Source organism: Bos taurus, chromosome 5 (assembly GCF_002263795.3).
Source record: "Bos taurus isolate L1 Dominette 01449 registration number 42190680 breed Hereford chromosome 5, ARS-UCD2.0, whole genome shotgun sequence".
NCBI classification, from domain to species: Eukaryota; Metazoa; Chordata; class Mammalia; order Artiodactyla; family Bovidae; genus Bos; species Bos taurus.
Window position 1 is genome coordinate 57851084 of NC_037332.1, and position 14147 is coordinate 57865230.

The 14147-nt window shown below is 38.3% G+C and overlaps 1 protein-coding gene and 1 long non-coding RNA gene across 3 annotated transcripts in view; one reads left to right on the forward strand and one right to left on the reverse strand.

Annotated features, from left to right (window-relative positions):
* LOC132345396 (uncharacterized) overlaps nucleotides 1-14147 on the forward strand; it is an 88086-nt gene that overhangs the window by 12030 nt on the left and 61909 nt on the right. The window lies entirely within an intron of this gene.
* OR6C4C (olfactory receptor family 6 subfamily C member 4C) lies at nucleotides 4397-5323 on the reverse strand. The gene has a single exon (NM_001389852.1). The coding sequence runs from the start codon at nucleotides 5321-5323 to the stop codon at nucleotides 4397-4399; it is 927 nt and encodes a 308-aa protein (NP_001376781.1).

Below are 14147 nucleotides of genomic sequence, written 5' to 3' on the forward strand. Positions count from 1 at the left end.
AGTACCAATTCTTTGGTGCTCATGTTTTTTTATGGTCCACCTCTCACATCCACACATGACCACTGGAAAAACCATAACTCTGACTATATGGGACTTTGTCAGCAAAATATATTTGTTTACTTTTCTGTATCAGAGACATTACTTATTAAAAAAACAGCTTTTTAATATGTCTAGGTTGGTCATAGCTTTTCTTCCAAGGAGCAAGAATCGTTTAATTTCATGACTGCAGTCACCAATCTGCAGTGATTTTGGAGCCCCCCAAAATAAAGTCTCTCACTGTTTCCATTATTTCCCCATCTACTTGCTATGAAGCAATAGGACCGGATGCCATGATCTTAGTTTCCTGAATGTTGAGTTTAAGCCAACTTTTTCACTCTCCTCTTTCACTTTCATCAGGAGTCTCTTTAGTTCTTCTTTACTTTCTGTCATAAGGGTGGTGTCATCTGCGTATCTGAGGTTTTTGATATTTCTCCCGGCAATCTTGATTCCAGCTTGTGCTTCATCCAGCCTGGCATTTCACATGACATACTCTGCATATAAGTTAAATAAGCAGGGTGACAATATACAACATTGACATACTCGTTTCCCAATTTGGAACCAGTCTGTTGTTTATCTACTGCTTTATGGAAAGGTTTATCAGATCTGATGTTCTAGCTCATTATTTTTGTTTTAGTTCTTTCTTTCCTGGTATTAGTCTCATCTTTATTTCATTTATGTTTTTCAGCAGTATTTTTTACCTATTTTTATAATGTTTTATCCTTCGTTTAATCAGTATCATTCCTATCTTTATGAGGAACTTATACTTATTTTAAGCTCTTGATGCTTTTTTTCTTTGGCTCATATATTGTCTTTTGTGTAATCTTGTCCCCAGGCCTTACTGTACCCCACAGTGGATGCATTCCTCAGATGGGTAGTTCTTTTGGCTTCTGAACTCATGACCTCTGCATAGCTTCAGCTATCCTGTCCAGTGATGTATGGGCTGAAGCTTAAGTCCTGGTCTGTGACCTTCTGGATGAATTTAAAGAAACGACAAAGCTGATCCTCAGGGCAGAATGTCCAAGTCATTATGGAACAGTTCTTACCTTACTTGGGTTCTTAAAAAGTTCTTTAAAAAATTTCTAAGTTTTATTTTAAACTCTTTGCAAGAAGCAGCATTCAGAAAAGACCATCTGTTTAGATTTGTAATTCATAAGTCCACAACCTTGGGGATTTTGGGGAGAGGATAGAGGAATGAACACCCAGTGTTTTTATTATCTCCTTACCCTAGCACTGCTCTGATGTTATCTTGAGAATACTAGGTAGGTAAAGCTGTTTCTTTTGATTCTTGTCTACAGTGGTGACAGGAGAGATAAAGCCTACCAACCTACACATTTAGACATTTAACATTCCAAAAGTTCATCTGCAGAATCAGTAAATTCATTCCTTTGCTTTGTGACTTGAGTTACATACCCAGTAAGTATTGACATAAAGCTAGCAAGATGAACAGTTTCAGAAGGGCATGACTTGTCTTTTTATTTTTCTTTCTCTCTTTTTTGAACAAGTACATTTAAAAGGTGATACATTCCTTCCAAAATTCATTTCTAAATGTTTATATTATGAAGGCTGACTGAAGCCCTGGCTAGTGTCCTTGTACTTTGATTTACACCAAGTACTCTTATTCTTCATCTCATTTATACTCAGAGATATCCAGGTCACATGGGGTTGATGGCAGCCTAGTCCTAACAATCTGCTGCCAAGTGTTCTGCCTTGTTTTATCAAATGTGTGAATAATCTAGCTATCCAAGGATGCAAGTGGACATAAGAGGAATGGAAATAAACTGGTCTTTTGCACAGGGATTTCAAATCGAATGACCAGCATTTTTACAGTCCTGCTTATGTTAATACAATCAATTTAGTGCTTATTCTTACTAGTTAAGCCTGAGTTTCTTGAAAATGACATTGATTATATTGACATCCATATTGTTATAATGGACGTCATTTCTTAAGCATAATAATGACTTAAAAATTTTATGCCTATTATTTTATTTAATTCTCACAACTACCCTATAAGATAGACACTATATTATCCACATTTTAGAGTTGAGAAAAATAAGCTTTAGGCAGGTGAAAAAGTGTTCCAAGCAGACTTGGGTAGAAGGTTGAAAATCTGGGATTTGAACTAAAGCCTGTATTTTCAACCACTATATGGCATTGTCTTCCATTTCACCATGGGCTCTGGTAGAAATGTGGGTATGGGGGAAGTTAACGATTCAGGTGTGATCATTTGAGAACATTTCTTTATTAATTAATAATTCAGTATATTTGGAGTAAATTAAAAGACATCATTAATCCTTAGCTCAAACGGTAAAGAATCTCCCTGTGATGCAGCAGACCAGGGTTCAATCCCTGGGTTGGGAAGTTCCTCTGTAGAAGGGAATGGCAATCCACTCCAGTATTCTTGCCTAGAGAACTTCAAGGACAGAGAAGCCTGGCAGGCTACAGTCAGTGGGGTTACAGTCACAATCCCTAGCTTAGCCATCAAGGAAACCCAGATATTCAAAATAGCCATGGCTTACAAAAAAGGTCATTTATTAAAAGTATTATACACTCTTCACTATCTTCTGTGGTTTTGGAAACTTTCTCTCATGGTCAGGCTGGTACAGTTTTTTCCTTAAGTGATTAAGAAGCATCATTCCACTCAATATTATTACCACATATAAAACATGTGAATACATCAGATGATGCTCCATTTGCATCTCAATCAGCATTCTGCAATGAATTAGGGTGTTACTAAACTATGTATAAATAATCAGCTTTCCAAAATGTCCTAAGTTCCATTGACATTGAGTTCCTACCATCACCTCTTCAAATTCAGTTTGTTGTTACCTAAAATCCATGTGTGGATTGGTAGGGTAGTCTGTTCCCAGTTGGTTGTGAAGAGTCATAATTTGGAACATTCTAGATATAAAACTGTGTGATACTTTGTATTTTTTCACTTTATGAAACAGGTATCCATGGGTTATGTAAAAAAAGCAAAAATTTGGGGAAAAGTTGAAAGAATGAAGCCATATCACAAAATTTGTCCTTTATAAACCTAACAAAAGTAAACAAAAAGATGAAAATTAAATTGTGATTGAAAAAAAATTTTTCAAAGACTACCAAAGAGAGAGAGAGAGACAGAGTGGTTAACTCAGTCATTAACTTAGAAAGATGTCAGCTATGATCAGCAACAACAGGTAAGAGGATGGAAACCTTTCCTCTAGAACTCTAACCAAAACTTCTAGAAAATGAATGTGTAAGTTGACAAAATCTTGAGAGTTTTTGCCCCATTTGGAGAAAAGTGGACCTAATTTACAGGAGGATGGTAGTCTCAATGGCTACATTTGTAAGATAAATGAAAAAGAGAAGCAGAATAAAAAATATTTTCCCTTTAATAGAAGCATGGCTCCACATCATGCTAAAGCTGAAACTCCAGTACTTTGGCCACCTCATGCAAAGAGTTGACTCATTGGAAAAGACTATGATGCTGGGAGGGATTGGGGCAGGAGGAGAAGGGGACGACAGAGGATGAGATGGCTGGATGGCATCACTGACTCGATGGACGTGAGTCTAAGTGAACTCCAGGAGTTGGTGATGGACAGGGAGGCCTGGCGTGCTGCTATTCATGGGGTCGCAAAGAGTCGGACACAACTGAGCGACTGATCTGATCTGATCTGAATGCGAGATTTCTTTAGAAACAATGCTAATACAAAATTGTAAAATTTAAAAATAAAATAAAATTAAAAAAAAAACCATAAAAAAAAAGAAACAATGCTCATAGCATCACTTCCTTTCTTAAAACGTCTCTTGGCTTACCAGTGTCCAGTTTACTCCAGAAAACAGCTAATTCTTTCCAGTTGTTCTTTTTAGACTTTCTCATTCATCCTTCTCTATTAACACTTACCATATTCTTTTATTTTTTGTAATCTTATGACTTGGGGCTTCCCAGGTAGAGCTAGGGGTAAGGAACACGTATGATAATGCAGGAGACATAAGAGATGCTGGTTCAATTCTTGAGTGGGGAAGACCTCCTGGAGGAGGGCATGGCAACCCACTCCAGTATTCTTGCCTGGAGAATCCCATGGAAAGAGGAGCCTGGCAAGCTACAGTCCATAGTGTCACAAAGAGTCAGACACAATTGACGCGACTTAGCACACATGCACGCACGCAAGCTTATGACTTATAAGTAAACTGCAAACTTGACAATTTACAGTTTATATACATTTCTATCACATTACACCATAGATTCCCTGAAATTAAGACATATGCCTTTCATATTTTTATCCTTAAGTGCCAGGTCAGCACTTGAATTATGGTAGACACTCAATACATATTTACTGAATGAAGTATATCTTTCCTTGAAGTGTATTTTGTTTTGTTAAAACTTTACAATCTTTTTGATGGTGTCCTTGAAGGCTTGTTTCACTTGCTGATTTCTTAGAGTATAAATGAAGGGATTTAACAAGGGAGTAATTGAAGTAATGAGCACGGCTATTCCTTTGTTGAAAGCACCTTCTTCTTTTGCAGAAGGATTAATGTACATAAACATGCAGCTGCCATAAGAGAGCGAGATGACAATCCTGTGGGAGGAACAAGTGAAAAAAGCCTTTGCCCTTTGCTGAGCAGAAGGAATCCTCAGAATGGTCCTGATAATATATGTATAAGAAAGTGTCACCAGCACCAGAGTAACCACCAAAGTCACAACTGCCAAGGAGATGACCATCAGTTCTAAGAGGCTTGTGTCAGAGCAGGCGAGCTCCAGGAGGGGCCCATAGTCACAGTAATAGTGATTCAGAACATTGGAAGCACAGAAATCCACCTGGCTCATTAAGATGATTGGGGGAAAGATAGCCAGGAATCCCCCTAGCCAGGAGCAGAACACAAGTTGTATGCAGACTCTGCTGTTCATGATGGTCAGGTAGTGCAGGGGTTTGCAGATGGCCACATAGCGGTCATAGGACATAGAAGCCAGGAGGTAAAACTCTGTTGCCCCAAGAAATATAGCAAAAAAATATTGAATTAAGCATCCAGCAAAGCTGATGGCTTTATTTCCTGTTGTCATGCTGGTCAGAAATCTGGGAATGAAAATGGATGTGAAGGAAACTTCTAAGAAGGAGAAATTCCGGAGGAAGAAATACATGGGGGTTTGGAGGTGAGAATCTACTAGAGTGAGAATGATGATAGTCAGATTTCCTAGGACACTTAGCATGTAGGTGAGAAACAGAAAGATGAATATCAGTGCCTGGACCTCAGGTTGATTTGTGAGGCCCAACAAAATAAACTCAGTAAATGTTCGGTTTTTCATTGTTGACCTTCAGTAGATCTAAAGGGAATAGGTGAAAATGATGAAAACTAAAGTTTTTTGGGGCTGGGGAGATAAAGCTCATTGTAATCAACAGAATCAGATCATATATAACTCTCCATCTAGTTGGGCCAAACTAGTGTCCATTGGACTAGACTTGTTCCATGTAAGCCCCTCTGTTGCTCATGTAAATGACCTTATTCCTAAAGTCTTTGTAATTCCTCAAGTTGATCTATTCCTGCACACATAAGAGAATTATTACAGAATAATTACTTAATTTTTTTCAGAAGAATAAATTTTTGTACCCATCTTTTCCTTACAAAGTCTCCGTATTGAAGTCATATTTCTCTGACTCTGATAATCTCATACCTCAGGGCACTTGGTAGAAATATCTCTATCTGATGCTATTTTCTGTGCTTCTCTCTCCCCTCTGTTGCTTTTCCTATACTGTTTCCCCTTCCCTGTAATATTCCCCCTCCTTGTACTATTTAATGTTTAGATGAATACCTGCCACAGATCCTCATCTCCATTACTATATAAATCTCTGACTTCCCTTGTTCCAGCAACCAATATGGTATGGGGAAGGAGGTGGGAAGGGGGTTCAGGATTGGAAACACGTGTACACCTGTGGCAGATTCATGTTGATGTATGGCAAAACCAATACAATATTGTAAAGTAATCAGCCTCTAATTAAAATAAATAAATTTAATTAAAAAAAGAAATTTCCCCAAGTAGATAATTCTGAAGATCTTGATGCATAACTGATATTTCTAGACCCTCCCCCCTTCCCAGGTGGTGCATTTGGTAAAGAATCTGCCTGCTCATTGCAAGATACACAAGAGAAATGGGTTTGACTCCTGGTTTGGGAAGATTCCCCTGGAGCAGAAAATGGCAACCCACTCCAGTATTTTTGCCAGAAAATTCCATGGACAGAGGAGCCTGGTGGGCTACAGTACATGGGGTCACAAAGAGTTGGTCATGACTAAGCATGCACACACCAGTTCTTTTGTAGGGTGAATTTGTAACAGTGCTTTAGGACTTAAAGACCTTTAGTTCAATATTCTATCATTTTATTTTGACTACATGAGCAAGTTTAAGGCATTAATAAATCATATTCATTAGCATTTACTTTTATTTCTCTGCCATTTTCAAAGTCTCCTATACACTGATTTGGACTATATTTCTTTTTTTTAAATTTTATTTTATTTTTAAACTTTACAATATTGTATTAGTTTTGCCAAATATCGAAATGAATCCGCCACAGGTATACCCGCGTTCCCCATCCTGAACCCTCCACCCTTCTCCCTCCCCTCCCCTCCCTCTGGGTCGTCCCAGTGCACCAGCCCCAAGCATCCAGTACCATGCATCGGACCTGGACTGGCGACTCGTTTCATACATGATATTATACATGTTTCAATGCTATTTTCCCAAATCTCCCCACCCTCCCCCTCTTCCACAGAGTCCATAAGACTGATCTATACATCGGTGTCTCTTTTGCTGTCTCGTACTATATTTCTGAGAATAGAAGTCTTGAGAGATCCACAGGCAGCATCTCAGAGTAGATTTTGCTCAAAGCCTCAAAGAGTCCTCAGTGGCAAACCAAGGATGATCAATTTATCATGCTTCAAATTTTCTTGGCATACAGAACCCAGGAAGAGGAACACTCATGTTTCTGACAATGAGTCCTTGTACATAAATTGGTAATCCCCAAGGAAGCAAATTTTACTGGTGGTATCCTGTGTGCCTCTTTAGGTTTTTCTGATTAAGAAGCAGAAACAAGGTAAAATACCACTCTAATTCACACGTGTAAGAGTAAGGAAAATTAGACCCTCACAATCATTTTTGTCAACCTCTCCATTATTCCATATAGCTTTTGGAGGTATTGACCTATATCCTGCTACAACCCTGCCTTCCTTGTCTGTACTAACCTGTGGTCTTTGGCAAATGCTTCATTTTCATCCAGATTTTCACAGTTGGAGGATTTAATCGATCCATATTTATAGAATAATAGCATCATTCACTTTAAAACATTCAGTATTCTCACCCTCATTGATCTGATTGACTGTAGTGGGCTGTTTACCTTGTTGTCCCCAAGAGGTAAATCAAAGGTGAGATGTGCCATGTGAGTCTCTGAGTTGTATAAAATTTAGTATTTTTTAAAATTGGCTTCCCATCCACATTCAATTATTCTTTCAATGGAAGTACCCAAGTTTTTAGAGCTTAACTGGAAAGGAAGTGTATTACTTCCATTCTTTGAATCTGAATCAGAATCAAATCACAGTTTCTGAGACATAGACTTCTTCACATGTATAATTAAAAAAAAAAAGTGCAAATAATCACCTCCTTCTCCTGGCAATAATAGAATTAAAAAAGAGGACTTTAATAAGCTGAAAATGTTTCTGTTCTAAGAAAGATTATTGCAGAGTCCTTAGAAGGCAGGGTATGGGTGGGCTTCTTTGCAGTTTCTGTGTTCATTAGAGTGACATGGACTTTATTTGCTCTTTTTAGAGCAGGCACATGGGGATCAGTTTCTTAAAGAAGTTAAAGATGCCCTGTGGACCCAAGTATAAAAGTTGCAAATAAACTTCAGTTGACAGTTTGGAGAACAAGTTGTAAACATGTAGCTGAGGAGAGAAGTTCCTGAGAGACCATAAGGGTGTCATGAAAGAATCTGCGACAGTCATGAGGTTTGTGATGTTGAGAGTGATGGAGTGATAACCCAGGGGATTGGTGTGCCTGCCCGAGTCATTATTCCTATTATTTTTCCCTTTAACAAACTAGTTGGCCAGTGCTCAAACTTGATATAAATGAGTGTCACTTCACAGTGGATTATCACAACCTTGGGGCTTCCCTGGTGGCTCAGTGGTAAAGAACCCATCTGCCAATGCAGGAGATGTGGGTTCGATCCATGGGTTGGGAAGATCCCCTGAAGAAAGAAATAGCAAACCAGTCCAGTATTCTTGTCTGGGAAATCCGATGGACAGAGGAGTCTGGAGGGCTATGTCCATGGGGTCTCAAAAGAGTTGGATACGAATTAGCAACTAAACAACAACAACAACTTTAATGCCATGGTATCCTCCATTAAGATCTGCATGCTTATTATTTCTGAAATTAATACTCCATCCAATTAGCACCTGGAAAATATTTTTCTATGGAAGATTTGATTTTATGTATACATTCTAGAGGTCTACAGGCTCACAGAAGCTATTTGCCTTCACCTTCTGAAGGAATAGTATGTTTTCACTTGCCTCCCTGTGAGATATTCTAACAACCTTGCCTATTGCACATAACTCTGCAGGCAAGCTCTTAACCACATCCAACTTATTCCAGGAATACAGCTGTGACATTATATTGACAACATCCTTCTGCAAGGAAATTCAAACAATGCTTTCACATGGGCTAAACAAAACTTTTCATAGAACTTTCTAATCAGAATTGGTCCACTGCATCGTATAAAATTCAAGGCCCCGCTACTGCACTAAAATTCCTGAACAATACTCCTCAGCCCAGGAATGATTTATACCTGATGTAGTAAGGAACCAATTCTCCAGTTTTATCAGCATTTGCTATTTTAAAGGAGTCTCAGTGTTTACATGCTTAATTGGTTCTCAGAAGCAACATGCTCCTCATTTAGGAATTTGATTTCAGTCCATTATGCTGCTTCTTACAAATGGAGTCACTTTGTTTTGCTTTAAAAAATTAATTAATTTTAGAATTATCATAATTGAATACAACATTGCATTAATACAAGATAATGAGTAGATATTTATATATATATTACAAAATGATCACTACAATAAGTCTAATTAATATCTGTCACCATACATAGTTATAGATTTTTTTCTTTTTTTTTTTTCAAAGACCAAATATTTTTTTACTGTGTCACACTACTTCTTTAACACATTCAAAAAAGTTCCAAGGTATCAAATAATTTACTTAGTTGAGGAGACTCTAAAGACATGATATTCAAAGGAGAGAAAACGTTTTTAATCATGAAAAAGCATACTTAGGAAAAATAAGCTTATAGGTTTTACTCTGGAAACACATCAACTAAAAATACAAAGAAAAATTAAAAGAGATACAAGTTATTGAGTACAGATCTCCCTAGACTTACAATGATGTTACGTCCCAATAAACCTATTGTAAGCTGAAAACGCATTTCATCCATCTAACGTACTCAACATCATAGCTCAGTCTGCTACTGCTGCTGCTAAGTCGCTTCAGTCGTGTCGGACTGTATGCGACCCCAGAGACGGCAGCCCACCAGGCTCTCCTGTCCCTGGGATTCTCCAGGCAAGAACACTGGAGTGGGTTGCCATTTCCTTCTCCAATAGATTTTTTTTCTTATGATAAAAGCTTTTTAAGATAGACTCTCCTAACAACTTTCAAATATACAATACAGTACCAATAACTATAGTCATCATACTATATAGTACATCTCCATAACTAATTTATTTTATAACTGGAAGTTTGTATATTTTGGCTCTCTTTACCCATTTCTCCTAGCTCCATCCCCCACCTTTGGCAATCACCAGTCTGTTCTCTGTATCTATGAGTTTAATTTTATTTATTGATTTACAAAAATTTTTATTAGAGAATAGTTGATTTACAGTTCTGTTAGTTTCAGGTGTACAGCAAATTGACTCAGTTATATATAAACACATATGTGCTCTTATTTAGATTCTTTTTCCATACAGGTCATTACAGAGTATTGAGTAGAGTTCCCTGGGCTATTTAGTAAGTCCTTAATGGTCATCTATTTTACTTTTTATTAAATGTTTTGTTTTGTGTTAGAGTATATCCAATTAATGTGATAGTTACAGGTAGACCAAGGCAAAGGGACTTAGCTACATATACACACACATATACACATATATGTATATACATGTACATATATGTATAAATACACATATATACACATGTATCCATTCTCCCCCAAACTTGCCTTCCATCCAGGCTGAAACATGACATTAAACAGAGTTCCCTGTGCTATATAGTAAGTCCTAGCCTGGAGAATCCCAGGGATGGCGGAGCCTGGTGGGCTGCTGTCTATGTGGTCGCACAGAGTCGGACACGACTGAAGCGACTTAGCAGCAGCAGTTATCTATATTATATATAGTAGTAGTGTGTACATATTAATTCCAATCTCCCAATTTATCCCACTCCCCCTTACCCCACCTGGTAACTGTAAGTTTGTTTTCTATATCTGTGACTCTATTTCTGTTTTTTAAAGTATTCATTTGTACTTTATTTTTAGATTCCATACGTAAGGAGTATCATATGATATTTGTCTTTCTCTGCTTGTCTTACTTAAATTAGTATGATAATCTCTAGATCCATCCATATTGCTGCAAGTGGCATAATTTAATTCTTTTTAATGGCTGAGTAATATTCCATTGTTTCTATCTATCTATATACACCACATCTTCTTTATTCATTCTTGTGTCAATGGACATTCAGTTTGCTTCCATATCTTGGCTATTGTAAACAGTGCTCAGCGAACACATGTAAGAGAGATCAAGCATTATTTGTTTTTCTCTGTCTGATCTATTCCACTTAGCATAATGCCCTTAAGGTCTCTCTATGTTGTTGCAAATGACAAGATTTTCTTCTTTTTTATGGCTAAATAGTTATATATATTTTCTTAATTCATTCATCTGTTAGAGGATACTTAGGTTGTTTCCATATCTTGGCTATTGTAAAGAATGCTGCAATGAATGTGGGGGCACAGGCACCTTTTCAAGTTAGTGTTTTCATTTTCTTCAAATAAATACCCAGAAGTGGAATCGATGGATCATATGATTTTTTTAGTTTTAATTTCTTGAGGAAACTCTATACTGTTTTTCATAGTGGTTGAATATAAATTGGCTTGCTCCTAATGGCTTGCCACCCCAAACCAAAAATCACTAAATTGCAATAAAACAGGCACTTCTATCAGTGTCATTCAACTGTCCCAACCCCCCAAACTTCTTCACTGGAGAGGCTTTGGCTACCTTACCTTGGTCCTTTTGGAGTCCCTGAATCAGTCATTGTTCGTGGGTTTCTGCTGCAAAAAACTGCCTTCTCTGGCTGCACATTTCACAGCCTTAGGATGGCAACTGTTGGCTGTATAGTGGATCTTTCTTGGAATAAGTGCTTTTACAAATCCTGAACCTTTGACTCTGCACCCAGTTGTTCATTATGCCTTGGGTCTTTGAAGCACCACCCCACAAACTTGGCATGGCCACAAAGGCCTCATTATTCAAATGAAAATGCTACTTAGAGAGCCAAACTTGGGCCTTCTGGCAAATCTCACCCACAGGAGGAAATGATCTCCATGTCCTCAATCCTTTGCTAGATGCAGTGGTGCCTGAAGAGGTCACCCCTCCCCCATATCCATTGGTCATTTGGGGAGCCTCTTGGGATTAACTGAGTGATCAGGAAATGGAATTTGCATACTTTATAGACTCAGCACCAACATCACACAGGATGAAGCCCACTGAAAATCTTCTGCACTAGGACATCCCTAATCAAAGGTGGGACCCAGGGGTCAGCACAGTAATTTTATTTATTTATTTTTAATTTATTTTAATTGGAGGCTAATTACTTTACAATATTGTAGTGGTTTTTGCCATACATTGACATGAATGAGCCGTGGGTGTACATGTGTTCCCCATCCTGAAACCCCCTCCCAGGTCCCTCCCCATCCCACCCCCTCTGGGTCATCCCAGTGCACCACAGCACAGTCATCTTAATATTGGAGGATGTGATGGCCAACAATTGGCCCCTTCACATTTTTATAGACTCTTGGTCTGTTGCCGACCATGTAGTCACATGGTCTGGCTAATGGCAGCAACAACAATCCCTTATCGAAGTTGTTTCACACTCTCCTTTGGGGTAAAGAACTCCAGGAATTTCTTGCATCACAGATACCCAAAATGCAAATCAAGGTTGCATACTAAAATTCAATTTTCAGGGCCTCATTACAACGCACAGGCTGATAAATTAGCTTGGATTTCTGAAGTACACACTGGTACAGTCTCAGATCTGATGCCACTAATCTCTTCTGGTGGGCCCATGAAATGCCAGTCCATAGTATGGCCTCTGCTTTCAAGGCCTGAGAAGAATTAAAGGGACTTCCCTTTTCCAGTGGGATCATAAGATAGCACAGTGACTAATCCATGCATCTTATGAGGGAAAACGTGCCCCTGCCTATATAATGGAAGAAGATTATCTCCCTGGGGGATGGCCCTTAGCCAGTGGCAAATAGATTTATGAGGCCACTGTCTCCCTCTGCTGTTAGTTACTATTCTTGGATCATGGTAGACACCTGGAAATAGTATTCCCCTCTCCTTCCAGACATGCTAGCATTGAAGCCACAATACCAGACCTCAATGAGGCTTTTCTTATACTTTTACTAAAATGAGCTAAAGCTCTTGTTGGTAGTTTGTCAAGAGACTATGCTAGAAAATGGATGAATTAATGAATGATCTCAAGGGAGCCTGACCCAGAACAATGTTGCCCAACACGTTTCTTTGTTCTACTGATGATAAGAATGGTCTCTCTGATATTCAGCACAAATTGAGTATGTTTTCCCACTTTGTTAGCCTAAATATTGAAACCATTTAGGTCATCAGAGTCTAAATTGAAGGTGACCACAGTCCTTGAGACTTCAGATTCTGCCCCTGCTTCAGCATGGTTGCTATCCTGTGGTCCATTGCATCTGGGCTGACTTGTTGGCTGCTGCCAGCTCTCAAAATCTGTGTACTGCTGTTCACTATTTAGCTCTCAGTTCTCTAAAACCTGATGAAAGGAAAATGATCCTTGTTCTAATACTCACATGCTGGTGATCATGTACTGGGGACCCTTGCTGATTTGCTACCTCCTGGGGGTGTGCTGGTCCTGTCTTCAATATCCTGCAGTGGATTTGAAATCCAGGTCCCTCAGACTAGTGCACTCTGCTGTGATCCTAAGGAAAAGGGTCCTGGCCTTTGGGGAACCACAATTTCCTACAGTGGCAGCCTTCCATAACAACTCTAGTGGGAAGGTGTTCTAATGCGGTTAAGAAATAAATTCTCTTCAGTGTGATCTCTAGACTTAAAGCACTCTAGTCAAGGCTTCCCTGGTTGTCCAGTGGCTAAGACTCTGAGGTCCCAATGCAGTGGGCCTGGGTTCGATTCCTTGTCAGGGAACTAGATTCCACATACTGCAACTTAAAGAGCCTGAAGAGCCTGCATGTCACAACTCAGACTCAGTGCAGCCAAATAAATAAATTAGTAAATAAATATTTACCAAGAAAAAGCAATCCAGTCAAAATTCTAGCAGGATTTTTTGTAGATATAGATAAGTTGATTTTAAAACTTACATATAAAGAAAGGCAAAGAAACTCAGATAGTATAAACAATTTTGAAAAGAATAACAAAACTGTAGCATCCACACTATTTAATTTCCAGCCTGTAATGCAAAATAGATAATTTTTTTGGTATGTGTGTGTGATCAGTTGGTTCTGTATTGCTGTTGAGTGGGCTGTGATCATACACTGTTTTCAACAGTAGTCATTTCAATATCCTGCTGCATGGATCTTGTTGATTTCTTTATATTAGATAACCCAGTTGCTGAATCATTTGCCATGGCATATACTGCATGACTTTTACAATCCTGAAGACCACATATTAGGTACTGTAAGGCAGACAAACTTAGATAAAGTTTACTATTAAAGTTTGCAAATTGTCATTGTCCTAGATTTCTAAATCTGGGCTACAAAAGCATGTCTTTGTTTTTTGTTTTTTTATTTGGTTCTACCTTAGATAATTATATTTTAAAATATGGATGTAGATTGTTTAATTTT